At 53.3% G+C, this 25078-nt stretch overlaps 6 protein-coding genes across 6 annotated transcripts; 2 read left to right on the top strand and 4 right to left on the bottom strand.

The window, feature by feature from the left end:
- Positions 1 to 169: 169 nt before the first annotated feature.
- On the bottom strand, positions 170 to 1863 carry CTHT_0052180 (uncharacterized protein; the record flags this gene model as incomplete). The annotated part of the gene is made up of 2 exons (XM_006695495.1): positions 170 to 1291; positions 1564 to 1863. The coding sequence occupies 2 exons, from the start codon at positions 1861 to 1863 to the stop codon at positions 170 to 172; spliced, it is 1422 nt and encodes a 473-aa protein (XP_006695558.1).
- Positions 1864 to 3272: 1409 nt separating this feature from the next.
- CTHT_0052170 (uncharacterized protein) lies at positions 3273 to 4066 on the bottom strand (the record flags this gene model as incomplete). Its single annotated transcript, XM_006695494.1, has 2 exons — positions 3273 to 3854; positions 3917 to 4066. 2 exons carry the CDS (start codon positions 4064 to 4066, stop codon positions 3273 to 3275), a joined length of 732 nt encoding a protein of 243 aa, XP_006695557.1.
- A 3660-nt stretch (positions 4067 to 7726) lies between these two features.
- On the top strand, positions 7727 to 8505 carry CTHT_0052160 (uncharacterized protein; the record flags this gene model as incomplete). The annotated part of the gene is made up of 2 exons (XM_006695493.1): positions 7727 to 8288; positions 8408 to 8505. The coding sequence occupies 2 exons, from the start codon at positions 7727 to 7729 to the stop codon at positions 8503 to 8505; spliced, it is 660 nt and encodes a 219-aa protein (XP_006695556.1).
- A 2810-nt stretch (positions 8506 to 11315) lies between these two features.
- On the top strand, positions 11316 to 13763 carry CTHT_0052150 (uncharacterized protein; the record flags this gene model as incomplete). The annotated part of the gene is made up of 1 exon (XM_006695492.1): positions 11316 to 13763. The coding sequence occupies one exon, from the start codon at positions 11316 to 11318 to the stop codon at positions 13761 to 13763; it is 2448 nt and encodes an 815-aa protein (XP_006695555.1).
- Positions 13764 to 15988: 2225 nt separating this feature from the next.
- CTHT_0052140 (uncharacterized protein) lies at positions 15989 to 18473 on the bottom strand (the record flags this gene model as incomplete). The annotated part of the gene is made up of 2 exons (XM_006695491.1): positions 15989 to 16019; positions 16087 to 18473. 2 exons carry the CDS (start codon positions 18471 to 18473, stop codon positions 15989 to 15991), a joined length of 2418 nt encoding a protein of 805 aa, XP_006695554.1.
- Positions 18474 to 20796: 2323 nt separating this feature from the next.
- CTHT_0052130 (uncharacterized protein) lies at positions 20797 to 23082 on the bottom strand (the record flags this gene model as incomplete). The annotated part of the gene is made up of 1 exon (XM_006695490.1): positions 20797 to 23082. One exon carries the CDS (start codon positions 23080 to 23082, stop codon positions 20797 to 20799), a length of 2286 nt encoding a protein of 761 aa, XP_006695553.1.
- Positions 23083 to 25078: the final 1996 nt, after the last annotated feature.

The following is a 25078-nucleotide window of genomic DNA, read 5'->3' as shown; positions in this document are numbered from 1 at the left end:
CTTCCTTTGTACTTCTCCTCTCCTTAGTGACACCTAAACGTTATGTCAAATGCTCCAATTTCTCATCCACATGTTAGGTGTCAAGTTTTCTCATCCTAAACCGCGTCATCACCGCACCAAGCAAACCCATAACTGGTTGTATCATCATTTGATCATCAGGAACCAGAAATCACTCCTGCTCAGGAAACCCACCTGGCACCAAAAGCGGCTCGCTCTCCCCCCTTCTTCCCTCCCCCTTCTGTCTTAACCATCTCTCCCCCCTCTGCAACACCCATATTCCCAAACCCATCACAAACCCAACCCCATCATTCTTATACGCCACGCCCCCGACCGCTGTTACCATCGTTACCACCCACGACTCCCTCTCCCCCTCCACGTCCTTCACCCCAGGCCTTTCTTCGCCAGGCAAACACCCCTTTGCCAGCTCCAGTCCGGCCAGGAATACCATTACCCCCAGCACACTCTTCGGAAACCCTTTCAACCAGGCTATCACTGTATATTCCCCTTGAGGACCAATAAACGCGGTCCACAGGCCGAGGGCGAGCTTGACTAGACCGAGCAAGATGATGGCGGAGCCGGAGCGCGCACCAAAGAAATATTGCGCTGCGAGACCGCCCGCGCCGTGGCACAGCGGCATGGCGCCCCATCTGGCAGTTAAGGGGTTTATGAGTGCGATGGAGAGGGCTAAGGAAGTTGTTGAGGGAGCGGAGGGTGTCCAGGTTTCTTCGCTGGGGGGTAAACCCAGCAGGGTCAGCGGAGAAGGGGGGTAGAGGGTCTCTGCGAGGGAAGTTACTGCCAGGATGGAGTTGAGCAAGGTGAGGGGGAGTTGGGCGAGGGCGGTAGTGTAGGTTAGGGCGGAGATGAAGTTGGGGGGTGGTATGATTCTGTGTTGTAGTTTGGGAGAGTCTTGGGGTTCGCCAGGGGAAGGGGATGTAAAGGCGGCAGCTAAGAGAAAAAGTGCAAGCGTGGTCGGAAAACGCGGCGCCAGCCTCTGTCCTGCAAACGCCGCAAAAAACAGGATAGCAGCAGCAACCCGGCAATTAAGAAAACCGCCGGTTAAAGAAAAAGAAGGCAGCCAGGGGAGAGGCAGGATGAGGTTTGCTGAGGAGAGGGCGAGACGGAGGGCAGCGCCGAGCTGGATGCCTTTGATGAGGGGAAGGGGGATGGAAGAGGCAAGAAGGGGGAGGAGGTTGGTTGCGAGGAGGAGAAGGAGAGCGAGCGAGACAAGGGCACCGGATGCGGTTACGATTTCGAGGGGGAGTGGGTGGGAGAGGGAGGTGGATGCTATGGCCTGGATGAAATAAGTGAAGAGGTTAGTATCGTGTTGTGAGGGAGTGACTGAGAGGGATGAGAGGACAACGATCAAAGGAAGAGAAAGTGATAAGTGAAAAGAGTCCTTAGAAAGGGATATGGGAATATGCAGAGAATATATTACATATATGGCTGATATAGAACGATAAAGGGACAGATATACAAACCAAAAGATAAACAATGACCATATGAACCCTCCATTGCCAGGTGAAAGAAAGTACGGATCCGTAATCCGTAAACCAGTTCACATACCTTCATAGGCTGCACCCCAACCGGCACCCCAAAAACCCCACCCGCCACAACACTCCACACGCCAGAGCTCACGAGGGTCGCAGGGAGATCAACCGCCCCCTGCAGCGTCATTGCAATCATAATCGGCAGCAAGGTCCCCAAGTCGCCCAGTGCCCCCGAGATCTCCCCCGCCGGGTTGCTGAGTAGCGTCCGAACATTGTACCGGGCGCGCCGGGCCAGCTCGGCGATGCCGCCTTCGGGGGTGGGGTCAGCGAGGAAGGCTATTAGGGAGAAGAGGGAAGAAGGTTCGGCATGGGGCATTGTGATGATTGGGATGGCTATCAGCAGGTTGAAGAGTTAAAGGTTCTATAGATGATGAGATTCAAAGTTGTTGTGGATGTGAGTCGGACCTTAGCTGAGCAAAATGCCTAGTCTTGTGACACCTGCCGAACCCAAGCCTTTCTCCAATCAAGAAGCTAAACAATACAGTCCGGAGATCGGACCGTGCCCATAACATCAGTATCAGCATCAATCCTCACCCTTCAAACCGGACTCGGACTCGGGACTCGGATTCGGACTCGATAAATAACGGTTTCGATAACGACGAAAAGTGGGCCTTGCTATGCTCATCGGAAGGGTGAAGGATTCGCTTCCAACGGAGAAGGCCGCCGCGGCGAGCGAGCGGGTCGGGCCTTACCGAGCGCTAACCTCGAAGTCAACCAACAACAAAGCCGACATGCGCAGGTCTTTGATCCGGGGTTAAGATCATCATTCTGGATCTGGAAAACACTATAGTTTTTACAGAATGGAATTGATACCGTTGTATTAGTCTAGAATGTGAAGGGATTTTTAGTTGATTTAGTTCGCGATTTGACAGAGAGCTCCACAGTAGGCGCAGTCAAAATGATCTTGACTTGGACCGGTAAAAGTCTGTAGGGATGCAGATCATCAGGACACTAATGGTTTTGTAAACATGCCTTTGCGAGTAGTTTCTTAAAACTTTTTTGACTCATTTGGAACATATTGAGAGAGCATGACTACAATAGCTGATGAGAGAGGAGCGTCGAGATCTCATCTCGCTTGTGAACCAAGCACAGCTGGGGCCTAGCGGTCAGCCTCCATCCAGCTGGGGGATCTTCCTAGCATAAATCATCGTGATAGAGAAGCTCCACAATCACAACCTGATCAATGAGTGCCACAGATCTTCATGCTTGCATCTCATATCTTGCATCGCTTGGGGACATCGTTCTGCCCTCAAAGGACGATGCTCCTGCGCAATCCCAGTGTAACTTCGCTGTCTTCCTGAAATCCCTTCCCCTTTATCTCCCAACTCCACACCAGCCCGCCTCGACCGGGTATCGGCGTCCCTGACGATCCCCGACAGACCAGAACCCCGGCTATCGGATCGCTTAGTAGCGCAGCCCTCTCCGGATCTCGGGGTCCGGGGTCCTGGATCCGGGGGTCTTACCAAGGCGCCCCAGTCGGTGTGCTATGTGTGAGGGCGCCGGCCAGGTGGTGACAATGCTGAAGGCTTCAACTACCGAGACATGCATGTCTCTGAGCCACGTGTGAACCACGTGTGTCGTGCATGTTGAGCAGCGCGTATGAGGAGTGTCGGTTGTTGGTTTTCTCGGTCGTTCCGAGAGATGGCAGCCGAACGTATCGAAAGGCCGTTGGGTTTAAAAGCTTGACAAGTAAATAAAGATCAAAAGACCTCATGTCTCGCAAGTTTAAGACTCCTGCTCCTTCTTCTCAGCATTCCTCGCCGCCAGCTGGCCCAGCACGTCCCCAGCCTCCAGCTGCCCCAACTCCCCCCTTTCCTCTGCCCCCCTCCTCCACGCATCAAGAAGGCTGTCAAAAGCCGGCTTATTCATCTGCCTAATCCTCCTAGCCAGCATAAAATCGCGATCCGAATTCAACCCCGCGAGCATGACTTCCTGCCCTTCGACCTGCGCCCCGGACTCCCAATCAACCAGCCCAAACCACGCCATATCTCTTGGCACCGACCGCCTGAGCACGGCCGTCGGGAACGACGTCTGCGAAAACAACCAGTGCGGCTGCGGCCAGCGGCCGAAGAGTAACGATTCGCGCAGGCGTGGGGTATGCTCGTAGTCGGGCTTGGGGAGGATTTTGACGAGGAAAGTCTTGGAGTTGGGGTTGTGGTCGGGTTGTGTGGGCGATGATGATAACGGGGAAACGGAGGAGTTTGCGGCGGAGGCAGCGGGAGCATAGTCGAACTGCAGCGGACTGCGGGCGACTAGACCGCGGGCGGTGGTTTCTGTTGCTGCGACGGAGATGAAGGACGAGGGGTCCTGGATGGGTTAGTTAAGTGGACCATTTTAGCTAGTGTGAATTATCACCAGGGGAAACTGACGTGGAGACGTTTAAACACCTCAATCTCACCGTGCTGCTTGAGGGCTCGCAGGATGGCGCGACGCTCAGAGAGGTTCACTGGTGCCGGCGTCACCTTCAGGATGACAGTGCGCACGTTCATCGCCGGCTTCCAGACGTGTTGGGAGGCCATTGTGGTGAAGGGTATTCGCCAGTTGGGGGCCGTCAATGGCTTGCTGTGATGGCTGTGACCACAAGATGCTTTCTTGTCAAAACCAAGGCCTGAACCGAGCACTTGGGGCCTTGGGAGATCTTTTTCAGATCCGTATCGATCCACTACTGTGCCAAGAAGTAAGGTGATTGGTGGATGCGCGAGCTACCCCAGTCCCATGCTCCCGTGATGGAGGTTCAATTTTCGTCCCACGGTTCACTGAAGGTTACACAAAGTTTGCGGCTGGCCTGCATGTCGGCACTTAAAGGGCATCGGATAGAAGCCACAGTCATCAAAATTAGTATTATCATTGCTCCATCTCATCAGTTTGCATGTCAAGTTTTTTGTGCTTGCTGGTTCTGCATGATGCAGCATTAAGATAGAGTCTATCGATTTGGAATCAACCCAAGCAGCCAAATTAGCTCAACGATAGCGGAATTTGGAGCCCGATGTAGACGACATTCCGCGCGATGGACTGGCGGCGCTATTTGTGTTTAGCCAAACGGTTTATCTGGGGGAAGCCGTGCTAGCTTGTCACGAAATGTTTCACCAAAACTGGCGACATGCACCACCACCATCGACGTGCCTGGGCGAGAGAAGACAGAGAAAACAACATGGAAGAAAAGAGAAGAGAAAAACACGGAAAAGAAAAGAAAATGCTGGAAGAAAGACTTTTCAATGAGGCTGACAGCTCGCAACGAGAGATCTGGCGACAGCATGCCATCCGGGTGTTTTTTGCGCCATCTTGGTCGATAGCTGACACCTGTGGAGATACCGACCCGTCGGACCGTGCCCTGTCTGGAGTCCTGAGGCCTGAATGCATGTCTCACCAATCGCTGTCAGGAAATATGTCCGTTAACGTGGTGTTTTGGACACAGATTAACCTAGCGTGTTACTCGAGAGTACCAAAGGTGTGGCAAAAGTGTGGATTTGACTTTGACATGCTGTGTTGTGTGTGAGATTCTCGGATTGTCAAATTCTGCTGAGACACTCGAGCCAAGGACTGCCGTCCACGATGACAAAGATAGCTTGCCGAGCCTCGTCAGCAGCTCCACCTAATTACAACCCGCAGCCCATCGGTGAGATCTTTGTTTTTCTGCTTTGTTTTGTGACGACACTCGCCAGGTGAGCAATTGACACCTTGCACACAGAAGAAAAAATGGGGCTCCGGGCCCGGCGCGCTGGGATAGTGTCTGAGAGCCACGCCAAACTGTGGCTGGGCAAATTGGAACGAGCTCGCTTCACGCCGCGCCAGTGGTGCAAACGAATCCGCTTCCTCACCTTCTATCGCTGTTCCAATGGCTCACCAGTAGACGAACCAAGCGAACCAGCATTCCACCGACCAGGAAAGCCGCCGATTCGCCCAAGCGAGGTGTTAGCCCCACCGTCTCCCCAAAGAGGCGGTACCGTGCGAGCGATCTGACCAATCAGCAGGTGTGCAACAAAGGTCTCATTACCCTATCGGGAACAGGCACCGGGCTTCTGAAGAGGAAATGGTGTGGCAAGTGGCAGATGAGAGGGTGGGAGCCCCGAGGTTGCGTTGCCTTCCCAAGGCGCTGGGATCGCTATCTTATGCAAAAGGACCGACATGGCGGTATTTCTGGGTTGGCGTTCCGCGGCCATGGGATCGCCGCGAAACAGTCGTCGGATGTGACTTGGAAATTCGATTTCTCGATCGAACGATTTCGACGGGTTGACATTTCAATTGAGAAGGATAGCAGCCAAGGCAATCACCGGCGACGGAGAATCGCTGCTCCAGCGGTTTGCGGGTAAACACAGTGCGAAGCCGCTCACCATGATGTCCGTACCGGCAGGCAGGCACGACGGGCAAGGGCCCTGATTCCCGCCAGTCCCCAGTCACCCAGTCATCTGGCTTCCCATTTTCCAGCGCCGCGGTGGCGGCCCCCCAAAGTGTCCAGCCACTGTCTAGCCAGCGCCAATCGAGCATGACGCTTTTCTCGTCCGAGCCTAGCCTGAGGAACGGCGTTGCTTGGCTCTGGAGCTTGAGCCCCTCTCTTACTGGTTGCTGCTTCTGGGGCTCCTCCTTCGCCCGACCACGCACTGCTTTTTGGAGTTTTGGGGGCTTTTTGGCGTGCTAGGGAATGGATCAAACCAGCCTGGATAGGGAGGTGAAAATGTGGGAGTTGCCGAATCTCTGCGCTTTCTCGAGTCCAGCAGCTTGACGTCAACCGTTCCATGCTTTGGCGCCTTTTCTCCCTGCCACTCCCGCGCCATCGCAGGCCCGGTTTTCCGTTTCCCATTTCCCATTTCTCCATTTCCCTTTCCATCTCCTTCTCCCCTTTCTTCTCTTGCATTTGCCTTCTGTTATTTCGTCCCCTTTCACAAGGCCGCCCTCAAGCCTGAATCGTCAATCCTCATATCGTGGATTTATCCATCGCGAACACCCAACGCGCCGGTGCAATAACGGCATTGTCCCAGATGCAAGTTGGTTCACGCGCTGCCACGGACGAGCAAGTGCAAGTGAGCAATTCGATCGATCTGGTGTGTGTTGCCCTCAGACCAATCAATCACGATTCTGTGCAGCCTGTAATCACGCATCACGCACACATCTCGCATCCACATCCGAATCGCAGAGCCCGCTCCACATTTGACCACAAGCCCACAACGGCTGCCCAACCATCCGATCCTCCACGCCCCCGACACTTCGGTATCAAATCATCACCAGCCCTCACAACCCATCATCACAGCACGTCGACCCAGATTTTGTGCTCCCAGCTTCCTGGTTCCCGTGCTTGAACCGACGCCTTCCGAGCCCCTGGCAGCGACGCAGTGACACACTGAGGGTTCGTGGATAGCCCTATCATCGTATGGAAATTTTCAGCCATCACGAGCAGCGAGACTTTATGCAAAAATGCCCCTGGGCCCATAGCACCATCGTGCTGCCATATTCTCCGTCGCCAACCTGAGTCTGTGCGACATCGCTTGATTCCTCGGACTACTGTTACTGGGATATAAGTATTCTTGACGTTTCACAGCCTAGAATTTCGCCTAGTAGCTGTGAGCCTGTATATGATGGAACGACACGACGCCGTGTCTGCCGGCCTGGCAGGGCAGCAGCAACAGCAGCCAGGTAGACAGACTGAAATCTATGCCAGCAGCCGAGACAGTACCGAAAGTCAACAACAGGCGTCGGTGCAACACTTGACGCTGCAGCAGCAGTGTGATTTCGGGGGCCATCACCCCCAATTACAACAACACCATCACTATTACCAACATCAGAGCTGCTACCAAAAATGGCAACACGACCTCAGTCAAACTCTCTGCAACGACCAACATCAACAACATGAATCCCAACCGCGGACCCTTGACCGGCAGCATTCACCGTCCCTCTCATCTTCTCATCCTCCCTCACAAAGACCGACAACTTCATCGTCTAACTCACTCGTTCCACGAGAGCATTCGTCACCCAACCGCTCTGTGGAACAACTCACCTGCAAATTTAGCAAGCACAATCTCAGGAATCCATCTGACTCACCGCTATTGCCATCTTCTACATCATTACACTCGTCTTCTACAACAGCTCCAACAAGCGGGAGATCAGAAATGCCAGCCGTGCTGTCCTCCTACCCTTTGTCTCACCCTTTTCCTGCACCCTGGCGTCGGGACTATCATCCTCACTCCATGGTTCCCTCGCCTAACAACTACCCGTGGCTCACGGGCCCTATACCTAGCATCGTTGAGCCCAAACCCTCCAAACCCCAGCCCGTCGAGGTCGACTCCATCCCGATTGAACCGGAGCCCATCCGTCCTCAACCCATCGAACCAGACACCTCCTCCCAACAACCGGAACCTATCGAAGTCGACGAAGAGTACATGCGCAATCCCAATGCCGCAGAAGAGGACGAGGCCCGTCTTCGTGCAGAACTGCCTCGTTTGCTGGCCAAACGGCCAAGCGCCTATTTAAGGAGATTAAATCCCAGGTTGAATCCCAAGGTCGAGAAGATGATTGCTACGGGGGATCAGTGCAATGTTCGCGGTGAATCATCGGCAGCGGGACCAGGTGGCCAGCAGCGGCAGCAACATACGGCTCCGAATCCGATTACCGCGTCGTCGGATAATTTGGCAGACGAGGCGTTAAGCAACAGCCATATCTACCTCACTTATTTGGAATCCGATCCGGATTGCGCCATGCCGGATCCTCTGACTGCTCAAGAGGATGAAGGTGTCTCCGACATCTCCTTAGGTAATGTCCTGAACATAAGCCAGGTATCCAGGGCAATCAGCCTCCGCGTGGCGTACCAGCCCGGCGGAATTAGGAGGTACACGGTCGATGGATATACAATAGAATACAAACTGGCACAGGACGCGGCCTTGAGGTGTCAGAATGTTGTGCTCAATCGCCCAAGGATGAGGAAGAAGACGAAGATTCGGGTACAGAGAGAGGGGAGAGATCGGGATAGGGATAGGGATAGGGAGAGAAGCAGGGTGTCGTCGAATGCGACCATCCCACCGAGAGAGCACAATCGAAATCAGGGGTCGGGGCTGACACCCATGGAAGGGGTTACTGCAACATCATTTACGTCTGGTGACCCTAGTGTCACGTCGATAGTGATGGAGGGTATGTCACCATCCTTTTCTCAGAATCAGTCACATGGTTGAATTTCTCTGTTCTTTGTCTTTGAGTTCTTAGCGGTTCTGGTTTTTTGTACAGTTCATGGCTCTGGTCCTGGCTTTGTTCCATTCAGGATTGTGGAATTGCGGATGTGCTAGGATATACCCCAATCGTTTTGATGTGGAGAACCTAACTCGAGTTTGTTGTTTTTATTCTGCTTCAATTTTTTTTTCGCATCCATGTTTGGGATTCGTCATTCTCGGGGAGTTAAACAAACAATACCCACTTACGTTGTTACAAGTTATGTATGCACTGTCAGTATGCAAGCAAGCAAGGAATTGGGGTATGCCAATTAAGGGATTACGTTCTTTCCTACAATGGAGGGAGGGTTCATACCGGGCAGGGGGCGAAATGTTTAAGAGGTTACCTATGGTTGGGTTGCAAAGTCAAAGGGTTTGCTGCCATAGCATGTATTTAACCCATCTACACTCGCTGCGCATATTTGTTTCCTTTTTCTTTCCTTCCATTTTTATTTCTGCTCGTCATATATCATCTATTTACCATATATGGTAAGAGGAAGGAGTGATGGCTGCTCTGCCTGTCTGTTTGTCTTGATCTGAAGTGTACATATGCCCACAGGCACAGTGCATTGGGGTCGGAGAGGGACTTGATGGATGAGATCATACATACGGGTAGTTGCATGCAAGATCTTGCTTTGCGGTGTGTGCATACTTAGACTTGGGGAGAAGGGGTTAGGATGTGTGGATATATACCATTACTACACTAGTGGACCGGAGAATGCCATTTTTATTGTCGTGTCGTGATGCTTGGAATCAGCATCGATCCTTTGCGCACAAAGAGGTCTTTAATATTATTGGTGATTGTTGTGATTAATGTTGTAATTTTCGTTGTTCTCGTGCCCATCCTAGTCGGCATCACCGTCTAGTCATCCATTATCATGGTTATGTCCTGGCTGATATGTGGCGAGGTCGGTGAGCCTCAATCCGAGATAAATGGCTTCCTTCTAGGCTTCTCTGCACCTTGTTGCTCTTGGTAATGAAGGAATGACCCCTCAAGGATGCTGCGGTTGATTAGTGTATGCAAGAAAGGGCGAAGTTCCTTTGCTTGGGGCTTGGGTTGAATGGACAGTAGGTCCAGGAAACACGACATGCATTGTATGACTATTCTATTCTTTCCCTCCTTTTTTGTTCTTATCTTTCACCTATTCTTCTCTCCACCTTCTTAAGGTCTTGTTGAGGTACGTATCGAGGCGCAGTGCAGCTGCTGCGCATCCTCCCCGTCCAGGGTCCTGGCTGACCGGCCACAAGCAGACTCAGCTATCCCTCCTCTCCCGGCCGAACCTGAGATGTTTGCTACCCTTCCCCTGCGGAGGTACCCTACATGACCGATCTGCCTTACATTACATCATACCCCGACGCAGGGCAGATGCAAGGTGGTAACATTTTTGGATCTCGTCTGGCACGGTGGATAGGAGAAAGGTGGCTGCGTAGGCACCTTACATGTGTTTTACACACAGACGTACATGACACTGAAGCTGCAGAACATTGAGGGGTCAGTTGTTAGATGGGAAGCCAGCATCGGCCTCATTGGGCAGCTCTTTAGATCATGATGGGGAGAAGAGAGAGGCAGATATCCCTAGATCGGGTTTCAGATAGATTTCCCATCATCACCATCACATGATGGTTTACGAGACTTGAAATCAGGAATAAACGATTTTCTGCAGATCCGATACATGGACAATGAAGCAAAGCGAACGAGCAAATACGTATGCGCCGGAAGAAGCCGACCACACTCTTTGCCCCAGTACCTTCGTACCTTCGTGCCGAAGACTTGCGTTCCAGTTGATCGGATCGGTCCAACTCAACTACTTCTTTGTTGTTTGAGTGTCCTCGGGTCTCACAGCACAGAAGATAGCGTAAATGCTGGTTTGCAGACGGTGTCAGGCAGTTCTGGGCTGGCCTGGGTTCAATTTGACGAAAAACAAAGGGATACAGGGCTGTTCTTTGTCCACATGCTGCGGCTCCGCGCCAAGTGAGAATAACATACAGCACTTGCATCATCATTAAGTCTGCTAGCAAGGGTTAGAGCGTGAGTGTGGCTATTCACATGCTGTGCCTACCTGTCTAGCATACCTGTCTAGCATATCCATGGTTTTTCAGAGATGATGTTGGATGGGTATTGGACTCATGGAATGTGGTTTTGGTTCATCTGGGACGCTCCCATTCTTCGGAGGACCCGCAAGGGTGTGTGTACCTTGCATCGATGTGTTTCTTGTCTCACGATATACAACTGTCTTCGAGAGGACCCTCTTTCTTCGCCTTCTTTCATTCTTCTTTTCTCTCTCCCTGCCAAAACCTCATTCCGTTTTTCTTACTCTTTCATCATATCTCCTGTTGCCGTGGCGGACTAGATGACTTGTTGACCTTTTTGCTTCGAGTTTGCATCATGTAAACACGTTAACACCACCCACTCGTCTTGGTGATTGGGGGTATCATGACAGATTCGAGCAACAGACACAACTCAGTGACCTCGGAGTTGGACGTAACAACATTAGAATCTAATCTGCCCAATATCCCCTCGACAAGCACTCTTCTCACAACCTCGATTTGATAGCAGCACCGCTACCCAGCTCACACAATGGCCAACGTCGAGGGCGTCTTCAACCCCTCAACCAATGGGCTATCCAAGCCGACGACGAACAGAGAAAAGGGCTCCTCCTGCTGGCCAGAGGGGCCCTCCTCGGCCAGCGAAGTAGGATACCAGGCGGACTTCTACGACCAATACCTCGATTTTGACGACTGCTCCGACGTGGAGTCTCTGTTGGGCGCAGCAGGCGAAAGGCTGGAAAGGTCAGGAGGAGGAGAGGGAAGAGGAGGTGGCGCTCTCGGGCTCTTCGGTGTCTCGCCCGCCGTCTCCTCCTCGCCACAGTTGTCACATTCGCAGGCCAATGGATTGACATTGACTGGGACGGCTGCGCTAGCTGCATCGTCTGCGCCTGCGAGCCAGGGAGAGTCTGTTCATGGCAACAGTTCGGCGAGTTCATCTTCTCAACTCAGAAAGCAACACCCTTCCACCCTCCATCGCGCAACATCAGACACAACGGATTACCCTCACATGCCTGCTGGCATCGCCGCTACCGCTGCTACTGCCGCCCCGAAGATAGCTGTCGACGATGTGCCCTGCCCCAGCGGCGTCTTTGACACACCCACCGGCACGGGGTCCATCTCCGACTCAGAGCTGCTCAACCTGGAGGGCCTGACCATGCGCTCGCCGCGGCTGAACATCACTCACCACCAGCTGCCTGTGTCGGCGTCTGAGCCGGCTTCCCCTCTTTTATCGTCGACCGCTAGTCCTCTGAAAACCCGCTTTGGCGCTCTGCATATCAAGATTAAGGAGAAGGCTGCTGCGACGCTGCAGACAAAGAGCAAGCAGAGTGAATCAGAGCAGGTCGCTGTCTCCGTCTCTGTTTCTCAGGCGACGCTCACTAACCCGACTCTATCTATGGCTCAAATAGAGGGTGTCAAACCCCGGCTGAGGACAGAAAGCCTTGATTTCTCGAACCAACGACTCCAATCGGCTTCCCTGATCGGCATAGAGACAACTCAACAACCACCTTCGAACCTGCCACCCGTCATCAGCCCCAGCTCGGAGGAGGCAATCCTCAACTCCCTCCTCGACAACGACCCCTTCCTCCAGAACCCTCCGCTTCCCGACGTCTCTATGTCCTCTGTCCACCTGACCAACGGCTCAATGACCCAAACTCCGATGCAGACACCCTTGCCGGATCCCATACAGTCCTGGGACCTGCCTCTTACCCTGCCAGATGACAAGGCTCTCTGGACAACGGCAGCAGAAGCGGGGTCTATGCCATACTTCGATAACCTCCCCATTGCGGCCGACCCTACGACTACGGTAGGGACGGCAGCCTGGTGCGATCCAACAACTTCGTTTCCGGACTTGGACGTCGCGATGGACACCGATTCTTTGCCTATTACTACCTCTTCACTCGCGTGCCAGACTTCAACCAACGCTCAAGATACAGCGCTCAGTGTTTCTCTGTTCCTCAGCCAACCACAGCAACCCCAAACAACATTTGACTACCCCTCTCCCCCTATTACGACGGATGAGACCATCCCAACCTTCTCCACTACAAATTCAATGCTCCACATGCCTCAACCCCATTCCATTCTCCCTGCAGCAGCATTACGAGCAGGTGCGGCTCACAACTGGCTAAGTCATCGTCCCAAACCAAAGGCTCCATCTTCTGGAGCGAGACACCACCATCATTTCTACAATCCGCTGAGCATGTCCCTAAGAAAAACGAGGAGTGTGCCTGCGCCGTCAGGGTCGGGGTCACATTCTCCGAAGGGACATTTTCGTACTTTGTCCAAGACGGGGGCGTTCTTCATGCCGGGGGGGAGCGCGGTGCATAGGAGGAGTTCCTCCCTCCAAGGCCTAACTCTCGGCGGCAGCAGACAGGGGTTGTCAAGTTCTCTACCTGCAGTGGGCGAGAGTCCTCTATTAACTGGTGCCGGGCCCGGGGCGATTACGAAAAGGAAGAGTTGGACGGGCCGAAGGGCGGGTAGCTCGGCTTCACTACACTGCCAATACCACGCCCATGCGCTAGCAGCAGCCATCGACGCAGTCCTGTCTCCCCTTCCATCCAGCGCCCTGCCCCTTTCAACCCCAATAACCGGCTCCAGCTCCAGCCCCAGCAAGCGTCGTCTAACCTCCCACCTCTCCTCCCCAAACAACCCTCCAACTTCTTCAACCAGCGGCGGGAAAAAACCAGCCCCTACCCCAACAGACGGATTTGTGAACTACACGCCGCAAGACCGGAACCTTCTCATGACGGGTGTCGCACCGTCGGGTAGCTCCAAAACTAAGGCACGTAGGGAAAGAGAGGCAGCGGAGCGGCAACGCGAGTTCCGCGATAAGCTGACCAAGATGGTTCAGGCGGCGGGAGGCGATGTGTCGAAGTTGGGGTTAGAGAAGTTGGGCATTGAGTTGGGGCTGGGGCCTATTGAAGTTGGGGAGGGGAAGGAAAGAAGGAGGGAGAGAGTGGAAGGAGAAGGACAAAGTTGAGGCGTAGACGGATAATTTCATTTAATTTACACTGGCGTCTTGAATCATTGTTAGGGTAACTGTGGGGGAGTCGGCATAGGAATTTGGTATGTGCTTCTATGACATTGCTGTTTAATGGTGTTGCATCGTTTTTTGGTCTATCTACCCGTCTTATAGCAATACCACAACTGGACCTGGATTCAGCAGACTTTTTTTTTTGGAGAGGGGGGGGGGGAGGAGGGAAGGTGTGGTGGGGGAATATCACGGTTCGGGGGCCAGAAACTTGGAAAACAGGTAAAGGTTAGGACTGGTGGTTTACAGTACTTGAGGGCTCTTACGGACCATGGGTAAAGAGCGACAGAGAAAACTTCAGTTAGAATTCAACTTCAATGGAAAACTTTTATTCCTCATGATATTCTCTAAAAGTTTGACAAGTGATTTAGTCGAGTTGATGTAAAAAAGCTTCCCTATATCTGGAGACTAGGTAGATAACCTTAACGAATTTTACCCTCCGTATTCTCATAGTACTATGTTAAATTCGGGTGTGAGTCAAATGGATCAAGAAGCACACGATAGGTGCATCGTAGAAAGCGCTCTCGGGTTTATACATTTAGGCTTGAACGTTGTTCGTTTCGCAATATACCTATGTTTGGGGTGAGCTCTGGCATCATCCCGTGAGTGGTATAACTTTCTGGAGATAACAAAAACTCACGAGCCTGAATCAAATTCTCCTAGCCCTGATACTGTTGCCAATAGTCAAGCCATGCCGCAAATTACCCACTACTGAAGCTCTGTGGCTGTGTTAAGGGATAATAAGTGGATGTCAACCCTCAAAATCTAAACTCTTTCAAACCCCCAACCCCAATGCTCTTCTTCTCCACACTGGTCGTCATCCTTCCCGTCACCAAATTCTCCGACTTGTTTGCCATGTTCTTACGTGCTCTACGGAATCCTCATCGGAACAGAACATGGCATCGGCACGTCACCGGCAAGAGCAAGCACTGGTCAACCCAGGTGCCCTGACACACCGTCATGTAAGGGACATCTAGAGAATTTCGTAAGCATGATAATCCCGCTTCTCCCGCCCTTGCATACGCTTCTAACGAACATAGGTACGAACAAACATCTCACCTAGGTGAGGGACTGCTCTTGACTGTCAATTAAAGCCCATGAAACGCCAGAATATCACCGCCAAAGTGCACACTTCAAGCTAGCAACAAGCGTACAGCAAGTTCGGCAGCCACAGAGGAAAGCAATTCTTGGAGAAATACACAGATAGGAAAAACTGGTGGGTATAATCCTAAGTATACCAGGTAGGCAGCCCAGCCTTGGGTACCTAGTTAATCTGAACCTTTGTTTCAACAGTTGAAGAGTGACGCATCCCCGCAAAAACCACCAAACCACAAGCCACCCTAAACGGCCAGCCGTCCAGTCCCTCCCTCTTGTCCTGTCCTGTCCTTCCCCTTTTTCCTCTTCTTCCTTTCAACCCTCCCGGGCATAACTCGCGGGTAGGTCCATTTCCCCTGACGTCGGCTTTCCATTGCTGCCGGCTTGCCGTTGGTTGTGGAGCATAGCATAGCGCGGGTGCCTATTGGGAAAAGAAGTGGAAGAATGTGGGTGGAGGGGACCAACAACCAAACAGCACCGAACCATACATATCCTCCACTTCCTGAACACAAACCATCAACTACTGATTAACCAACCGCCCGCAACTGCCACGGCAACCTCCCAAAACATCGACCAAGAAAAAAAAAGACCCAGAACCAGCAGGCATGACAGAAGAACAAGACAGAACACAATCGTGCTCCTAGTTTGTGAGAAAGTAGACAGGATCGAATCGAATCAGATCGAAAGTGACAAAAAGTTGAACGCAAAAGAAGAGATAAAAATAAGAGTAGCCCGTGTTCCATCTAGAGTAGTAATCTCGACCTCAGCCCCGCCAAGTACGCCTTTTTATTCGTAGAGAAATTTCCCGGTGTCAAAACAGCCTCAAAGAAAGTTAGATTTGATGTGAGACGCAGTCCCCGATTCGGTGTCAGAGTATCCCATTTATCATTACGGGAAGGAAGGAAGTGGGATGAGAACGGAAGCTTGCAAGCGATGCCAACACCCCGCCAACCCGACCGACCGAACGACCATGCCCGATGCCGTGTCAAAAAAAGTATGCGTGTGTGTAAGGAAAAATGGTGTGGTGCGTGATATGTGGTATATATAATAGCCTACTATCTTTAGCTGTGACATCAGCCTTAATCGTAACCGGCGCCGCGTTGCCATGGACTGCTTCACTCTCATTAGCGCGTCTCTTCCTTCGCCAAGTACATCCTCGGTAGTAGCGGGAGCTCACCTAGCAACCCCTTGCCCTCCGAACCCCCCACCCGTCGGTGTCTGTGGCCTTCCATACCCCGAATGCGAACTATACGGACTGGCCGGTCGCCCGCCATCATTAAATCTGGGCGGACTCCTGGGATCATCCGCGGGGAACAGCGGCATGCTCGGGGATGCAGGCGTCCTTGGCCTGCTGACACCACCGTTATATGCCGTGTATCCGCCGTTGTTACCTCCCCCGTAACCACCAGGATTGCCGCCATAGCTACTGCCCGCGTAGCTGCTCCCACCGCCATACCCCCCACCGTAACCGTTATTGTTGTAATGGTTGTTGTACTGCTGCCCTTGATTAGCAGCCGCAATCGCGGCCGCGGCGGACGGCAGACTCAGATGATCTCTATCCGTGGTCTGCCTGCGCAAGGAGTCTGAGGTAATTGACTCGGCATCGTCATCCAAATCCACACCCGGCTTCCAGCCAAGCTTATCCCCCCTGGCCGTGGCCGCCAACGCATCCAGCTCCGTCGTGGTAGTCAAATGCGTCTGGCTCTTCATAAACGACGTGCGATCGTCTGCCATGATCTGGTACCTTCCGTCCGGGTTCTCGCGGAAGAAAACGATCAGCGAGCTGACGATGAGCATAAGCAAGAGAATGAGCGAGAAGATGGAGTTGACCAGCCACAAAACGAGGCCGACGACGCCGGTGACGAGGGGCGGCTGGTTGAAGACCTCGGAGAAGATCATGAGGAAGATGGAGTTGATGAAGTTCATGGCGCAAATGGCGATGTTGAAGGAGTTAGTCTTCTTGTCCATCCAGGGGCGAAGGACAGAGGCGCCGATGAGGGCGGCCGCGTCGAGGATTAGGAAGCCTACGGCTTGGACGGTGCCGCTGCTCTGGCCGAAGGCGACGAACATGGATTTCAGGAGGATGTACGTGAGGGTCGGGACGATGAAGTAGTAGGCGGATGCGCGGAACTGGACGTAGAGGAAGCCCCACTTGTTGAGGCAGTGCGAGTCGGAGAAGAGGATGTAGGCGGGGTTGTTGTGGATGGTGATGGACCGCTGGGCAATGCGAATGACCTTGAACGAGGCCCAGCCGAGCGTGATGAGCATGCCGAAGAAGAAGAACACGGCCAGCACCACCAGAGCGGGCGAATCCTTCTGGGTAAACTCCCAAAGGCAGAGGATAGAAATGGCAGGGAAGCCGATCAGCGTCAGCCGGAAGAGGATGCCCTTCAGATAGATGCGCCAGCCCTTGCGAAACTCAGCAAAGCGATCGTTGGGAATCATCCCCTTACCGGCCAGGAAGTCGAGTAAGTACTTGAACCCAGCCACACAGCCCGAGACAACCAGGACCATGACACAAAACCAGCAGATGCCCGTCATGAACAAATTCGTCGTCTCGATGCCCGCCTTGAAAGCCACACGCTGGATGCCAAACACAAGATAACTCCCCGATGAGGTCTGGATATTCTGCCGCTTGACGAGCAGCGACCTCGCAACCACATTCTTCATCGGCTCGACAATGTTGGTCGGCAGCATCGCAATGCCGCGCTTGGCCAGACTCAGAGCGCGTTTCTCGACCTGCACAGAGACTGTCGTCAATGTATGGAAGAGCGTAGCTGGTTTGCCGCCCGTGGCGCGCTGATACCAGGTAAAAAGGTCCTGCATCCAGCCGACGCGGATAACGCCCATGCTCCATTGGAAGTCCTGGGTCCAGGCCATGACGATGGGCGGCAGATGCACGCGGGTCAGGCCCAGCATGGCCTGGTGCTGGAAGTAGCCGAAGAGCGAGAGGGCGTTGGAAGCGACGTGAGCAGCAGCATTTTGATGACCCAGACCGGACACAATAGCCGAAGACGTCAGCGAAAGCACGGCAACTAGCGCCGTGGCCCACTTGACGCCCATCAGGTCGACCGTCTTGCCGTTGGAGATGTCGGCCGTGACGCAGGCGAGGCTTTCGGGAGTAGCAACGCTGTTTTCTGTCCTGTTGATGAAAACTCGAACCGTAGCGTCGAGATCGGGGAACGTGTATGCGATGCCCGGGATTTGGGCGAGGGCCTCATCAGAGATCGGCAGATTGAAGTTAAGCGGGATCTTGCCGGCGGTCATGGGGCAGAGACCGGCGAGGCCGAGCTCGCAAGGGTTAACGACCATGTGGATGACCTGGAAACCGTAGGCGAGCAGGAGCACGTCAAAGGCGACATAGCCTTCTACGGACGAGACGGCGACGATGTCGACGTTAACCGTCTTGTTGTTTGGCGTCAAGGTGACCTTGAATAGGCTGGCGCTGAAGCCCGAGTTCTCCTGGCAGGCGTTGAGCGACATGGATTGGAGGATGGGTTCGGCGGCGGCAAGTGGGCGCCATAGCGCGAGGGCCGCGAGGGCGAGCGGCCGTATCAATCGCATTTTGTTTGTGGGCGAGATGGAAGAACTATAACTATCGTCGAGATCGCGACTAGTTCTCGAACGGGACCGTCAATGTCGATGCCGTCTGTGCTTCGGTCGTCGGCCGGTCGCAGCACGCCACAAGGACGCAGATGGGCATATGGCAGACGGTCGAGTCGTAAAGATCGTGATGGATTTTTGTTAAAGTGCCTAGTTAAATAGGTAATCTATTCTCGACAGCCTCGCGATCGAGGCGGCAGCGAGGCAGGGAGCGTCAAAGCGAGAGTCGTCTGCCAACAGCAGCAGCCAGGCGCTGACACGACGGCGACAAAAGACCGTGCCGGGCCAGCGATTGCCACAAAAAAGCCTAATTTTTTTGGATAGTCTAAAACGATTGTGGAGGAAAAGAACCGGCTTTGCGGGCTGTAAGTGTAAGTGAGGGGTGGTTGTCGTGGAGGGCAACGTTGTGCAATGAATTGAGGGAGCGAAAACAATTGAGGGCGAAGAGAAGGGACGAGCGCTCTGTAACAGGCGCCGCAGTGGGCTGGTGTGACTGAAGGAATGGGGAATGGGAGGATGGACTGAACACACAAGCGCTGGCTGGCGCTGGCGTAATGAGGCGACCAAAACAGGATACCCAAGGGGGACCAGACGCCCGCCAAGTCCCGCCAGTTAATGCGAACGGGGCGGGTGATGGACGGTGTTAGCGTTGTACTTTTGTTAAGCGCGTGACTGCAAACTGAATTAAGTAACTCTATATCACAGCCCATTCCAACCCTCCTGAGCCAAAACAGCATGCACCTTGCGGCCAAGCCTGATCTGAGGCCAGCCGTGGGGGGGGGTGGCCTGGCAGGAGCTGCCACCCAATGGAAACAGTACAGGTCTGGATCGTGGAGACGAGAGCCAATCGATTGCCATGCACGGCGAGGGAACCAAGAATCAGCAAAACTCACTTTGCCCATCATCTCACACTGCGGGAACTCTGCATCTCTAGCGATCTCTCCCTCCGTTACGCAGCTGCGAGCGAATGCCAACACGGGAGCATCTCCGTCCGATGTGGTCCATGTCCCGTCCTTGGTTTCTGTTCTGTGGCCCTCTCTTTGCAGAAAGCTTTGGCCAGGTATCCCCTGAAAAAGGTCCAGGGGCTGCGCTTCTATGTGGGCTGCCCCGCCTTCATTGACGATTTCCATGCCTCGTCAATGCGCCTGCATTGATCCAGACTCAGCAATTACAGTCCATTATTTGGGGGTTATTGGGCAATCTACAATGATATCGACGGGAGTCATTTACTTTTCACGATAAATACAGCCGCTTCCTTGTCCAAAATAACCCAGCTTTCTGCAAGCAGAAGTCTACAATCCAGTTTCCCAGTTTTCAATCCCCCGTCTTTCTGCGACAGCCCGTGTTCCATTTCGCTGCAGCGACACCCCGTCATTGGCCCTCTCCGCCCACTCATCCATCCGCCCATTTGCACAGCCTCCCGTTCCCCTTTCCACTTTGCTCACCAAACTCTATTTAGATTTCACAGCAGGAATTGCCATCCATCATCGAGAATATCCTGGCAGCTCTGTTTGCTGCGCTTTTTCTCCGGTGCCGTTTGAAGTCTTGAAGTCTTGGACAGAGAAGCGACCCACTGTTTGACCGTTGACATCCCAAAATCCTTTCAAAGGAGGCCTTTTGTGGCTTTGGTCTCAAGTTTGAGGCCCGGATCCCACCTTACTTCTTGGCCAGTGGTCTAGATAGATGGCAGCTAGCCTTGCCTATTCTTAAACTGTCACCAAATTGCATCGCCTGTCTTAACGGCGTCTCTGGCTGACGAGATAGAATCGCCTGTTGACAAGGCTTTGTTTTCTATGGATAGACCTGATCAGCCAACCTTGCCCCTCTCTCCAGCGAGCAACAGCCAAGCTTTGCCCAATAAACCCGTATTTTTGGGATCGAGTGGAGGAGCTGACGCGTTTTGGCTTTGTATGGAATGTCGCCATGAAGGCTTAGACCTACATACTAACGTCGAACGACGAAGCAGTATAACTTCCTTGGAACTTGAAGATACCATTTTCCACAAAAGACGAGAGAGTCATACGAATTCCACAGCAGACATGCAAGTCTCGGCGGAATGGAACTTCATTCCACGGCGCTCTCTGGCTGAGCTGTAGTCGTATATACCAAAAAAGCATGTATCATGCATGACATAGACCCAACATCTCTCATATCATTATCCTCCGAGTATTCTCCAAGCCATCCATCCATGAACGCCGTAAATGCAAAACGCACTTTAGATATATATCTCTCTCAAAACTCTCCAACCGTATATACGTCCCCATATACACTCCCCTCTCTACACCTACAACCAAGTAACCGAATCCTCCCAAGGCCTCGTCGCATCCGCATAATTAAACCCCCTCTTCCAGCCACTCTTCAACTCCTCCTCATCGACACCACAATGCCTCTGCCCATCGCGCCCAATAAACCATCCCAGGCCATACGTCTTATTAATCCTCTCCAGCCACTCAACCATCTCACTGTTACTAAATTTTGCGGTCCCCTCAAAATCCACCAACATCTTACTCTGATGAATATACGCCAGCACCGACGCAATGGTATTCGGCTGCCTCGGCAAAAATACATGCCTCCCCCGTCTAAAAAAAACCACGATCCCCGTCACCGCCATAAAAATCAATATCCCCAGCGCGAGCACCAACGAAATCCAAAACGACGGCACCGTCTCCTGCCCGGCATTAATCTTCTCCTCTTCTCCGGACTCCCCATTCTTCACCAAGGCATTCATGAAAACCCTCCCTTCGACCGTCGCCAAGCTCGTCACCAACACCGTCAAGATCTCCGCCAGCACGGTTCCAAACCCCACGCAAAACACCACCCAGTGCCGGTTCATCGCCCCCTTCACAGCCACCAAGCCAAACGGCATGGCCTTGTAATCCAGCGTCAGCGTCTTAGGCGGCGCATGCCGCCGCCAGAGGATGTAATACGGCTCAGTCATGCGGACGTCGGTTTCTAGCGCGGTCCAGTTGAATTTTATGATGACTGCTAACGCGGTCATCAGCCAGGGGACGGACTCGGTCAAAACCCTTAAGCGCGGGACGAAGAGAACTGCCGGCAGGAGGACGGTAAAGCCGACGAGGAACACCACAAACGGGAAGATGCCTATCTTGCGCAGCATCATCGGCTGGGCGTTGCGCGAGAGATGGTTGGCCTTGTTGTGTCGGTCCTGCTCCCTTTGCGTAGGGGGGTTGTTATCGTCCGGGGCGATGGAGCTATTCACCAAAACGTAGCGGTGGTGTTTCAGGCGGTTGTGAATGTCCTGGTGAGTGGCGACGTCCATGTCGCGGAAGTCCATGAGGATGTGGGCGGCGGTCGCCATGGCGGCTATGCCGGCGATGCCTCTCACGTCACCCAGCAAACCGGAGCGGCGGGTCGTGAGCTGGATGAAGAGGATGCAGCCTAGGAAGGCGATGACGCAGAGCACGACAATGAGCAGGCGCGACCAGACGTGGTGGACGAGGACCGACTTTTCTACGCCAGGATTGTTCATGCGTGTTTCCCGGTCGGGGGTGAGACGCAAGCAAGCCGCGCCCAACATAGGCACCAAAGTGTTAGCAAACAGCGCGGCGGTGGTCGCAACCGCGACGGCGTAATGCCTGTGCCAGAGGGCGCGGAAGGGGCGGAGGAGGTTAAACTGGGTAATGTAATCCACATTGATGGACTCGGCGGCGAGGGCGCCGCCGGGCTTGGACATTTGGTAGAAGGCTTCGAGACGCATCACGTCGTAGGTGGTGATTTGCCAGAGGACACCGTAGGTGACGGCGGAGATCATGGGGAGGAACTTGACGCAGAAGTAGTCGAGTGGGGGGATATCGGAGGGACTGTGAAAGGTGACAAGGGGTTTCTTTCTGGCGGAGCGGTAGAGGATCTCGACCCCGACTGCGAAGCCCAGGGAGAGGAGGATGAGGAAGAGGAGGTAGGGCCAGCGCATGGAGAAGGGTTTCCAGTTTGGCTGAGGGGCTGGACGTCCGGCGAGGGGTAGAGTTGACTGCTTCCTAACTGGCTGGGGAGGAGGCGAATCTGGCCTGGATGGTTTGTCTTCGAGAAAGTCTTCGTCTGCTTTCGTAGAAGGGCCAAGAACAGTGGTAAGGTCAACTGGGGGGCAGGCTGGTTCTTCGGGGGTCGGCCCATGGTGCCAGAGTCTCTGAGGTGTCGGGTCTGGCTGAGTACTGACTGGTGCATATCCAGATGCTCCCGTATATCCATTGAAGCCAGCCCAGGCTATGGGCGCGCTCACAAAGCTATGCCCATTGTTCGCTGGCCTCGGGACAGGCTGGGGAGCCGGCCCATGAAAGTAGTAGTACCCCTCGCTGGCTGCTCGCTGAGGGCCACTATACTGCTGGTGACGCACACTACCGTGAGGGCCCTGGTAGTAGTAGCCGTCGGTTTGTGCCCTGTTGGGATTGTTGTTGAAGTGAGCAGGCTGGTTGGAGGGGTGTTCCTGAACAGGCGATTCGGTAAAGTCAAAGCTGTTGAGCTGATGGAAGTCGGCAATGCTCGAGATGCGGCACGAGGTCTGGCTGGCAGCAGAGCGCAGCGGTGGCTGCGGCTGCGTCGAGTAGGGAGTCATCTCAACGATGGCATGGGCTGCTTTGGGTCAACAGACTCGGACTTTACAAAGTAACCGACCGGTTGTTGGGATCAAATGGCACTTCTTCAGTGGCCGGCAGAGTTGAGGGACGAAGAAAAAACTAATTCGAAGGCCTCACACTCAACACCTGTGATACGGAGAACGAGTGCAGCAAGAGCTGAGAATAAAGTTTTAAGAACGAGAGAAAGCTGTGACAGCCGGAATCGCCGTATCCCTTTTGCAACACTCTGTGCTGGGGTCTGGGTTTTGTCCCTAGCGTCCAGCCCGCATGACGAGCCTAACTCGTTAAGTTGCGGCTGAGAAGGATTGGAACGTGGTAGGCCAGCAGCGCACCATCGACGGCTTTTACGGGGCAGACTCGGCCAGGTTGGGGAGAAACTAGAGTGATGTGCTTTGTAATGGTTGGCTGCAGCGCTTAACCACCCTAAGCTACGGATCTGCTAACCGCAGTTTATGTGGTGTAGAGTGGTGTGTACCCTAGTGTAGCGTTGTACGTCGGGCGGTTTGCCCTCTCTGTCAGGTAGGGTAGGCCGTAGGGCTGAATTCAAGAACTTTGGATCGCCTCAGCTCTGCGTCCTCGATGCAGCTGCTGTGTTCCTCGCGTTGATCCCTGAGACAAACCCTGACGATGACACAAAGTGTTTGACTGGTTAAATCAGCTAAATATGTACGCAAATCAGCACTTTATCTCAGGAACCGACCAGGAACCAGCACAAGACTCTCCGCCCAGCCACGCTGGCGATAACATATCGCTGGAACATGATGGACGTCTGCGTCTTTTACTGCTCTCTGTTGCATGTCGTTAGTCACAAGGCAGACAGCGGGGGTGATGCTGCAGTGATAGTGTGATGCAGCCTCTCTCAATTCAACTGTGTCAAAAGAAATCGTCGCGGGTGCTGGTGGGCTGGTGAAGACCCTGTCCAGGAAGCAACACAAAGCTGTACAGTGTGTGTGTGTTGTCAGTGTGCGGGGCGGCTGAACTCTCATGCGTGGATTTGGGTGTTTTGTGCCAAGCATCGTACATTCTTCTTGTAGAGGGCTGTCAACGTATTTCGAGTATCTCGCATATTGAAATCTCACCGATGAGTTTGAACCCCGTCTTCTTGATCTTGTCCAACTTTGGTGGACGCCAAACCCACCAAGCGTCAGAGTTCCACACTGTCCCAGCCAGGCACAGCGGAGAGGGGAGTAAAAGCCCACCCAGCCTAATTATAGGACGCTAGTCTCAATCCAGTTTAACGCCTCTCCTCCCCAGCGTTTCGGTCCCGATACCAGACGCCCAGGCCACCTCTCCCCGCTCTCCACTCTCTAGAGGACGGGACCAAAGCCAACGCTCCTCCAACTACCTCGCCCTTCCAAGAAGCGAGCTCTGTGCTATGTAGGTATGTATGACACCCTTTGGCGTCGCAGCGCCGTGCCACCCAATCAATTGCAGACATTTGCATTATTAATTCTTACCACTTCGTAACATTCTCGCATGCAAGCGGTTGCAGTTGTTACACCAGAGACAGATGTAGGTACGACTGTACGAGGTGGGGTAGGAGGTATATTTGTAGGGCAGAGACCATGTGATGATGTGATACGCATTGAGTTAAATTGATGTTTGTTCTGAAGGGTTGTGGAGAATATTCTTACTTCAGAGCTTTGCCTGAGTCTCTCATTCTGTTGCTTCCATGCTTTATGGAACGGGGTATTCAGTAGCAATTGCTTAGGCACGGCTTATGGTCCAGTGTAAATGGCTCGGGGGTAATATCAACCCCTTGTTGATGACCCGTCCTGCCGACCCATTACCCAGCTTAAAAGTCAACGTAAGGTATGTATTTAGAGCTTCCAGCTTTCAATATTTAAACCAATTATTCGGGGGAAGATAGAACCAAAATCAAAAAGTTTGGGATAACTCTGACATTAGAACTGAACAGGCGTCTTATTGCTTGATGATTCTGTTCCTGGATCTGAGATCATAGAGGCTATTGGT

Source organism: Thermochaetoides thermophila, assembly GCF_000221225.1.
Source record: "Thermochaetoides thermophila DSM 1495 unplaced genomic scaffold scf7180000011820, whole genome shotgun sequence".
Lineage (NCBI taxonomy): Eukaryota > Fungi > Ascomycota > Sordariomycetes > Sordariales > Chaetomiaceae > Thermochaetoides > Thermochaetoides thermophila.
This window is presented reverse-complemented; position numbering and strand designations above follow the sequence as displayed.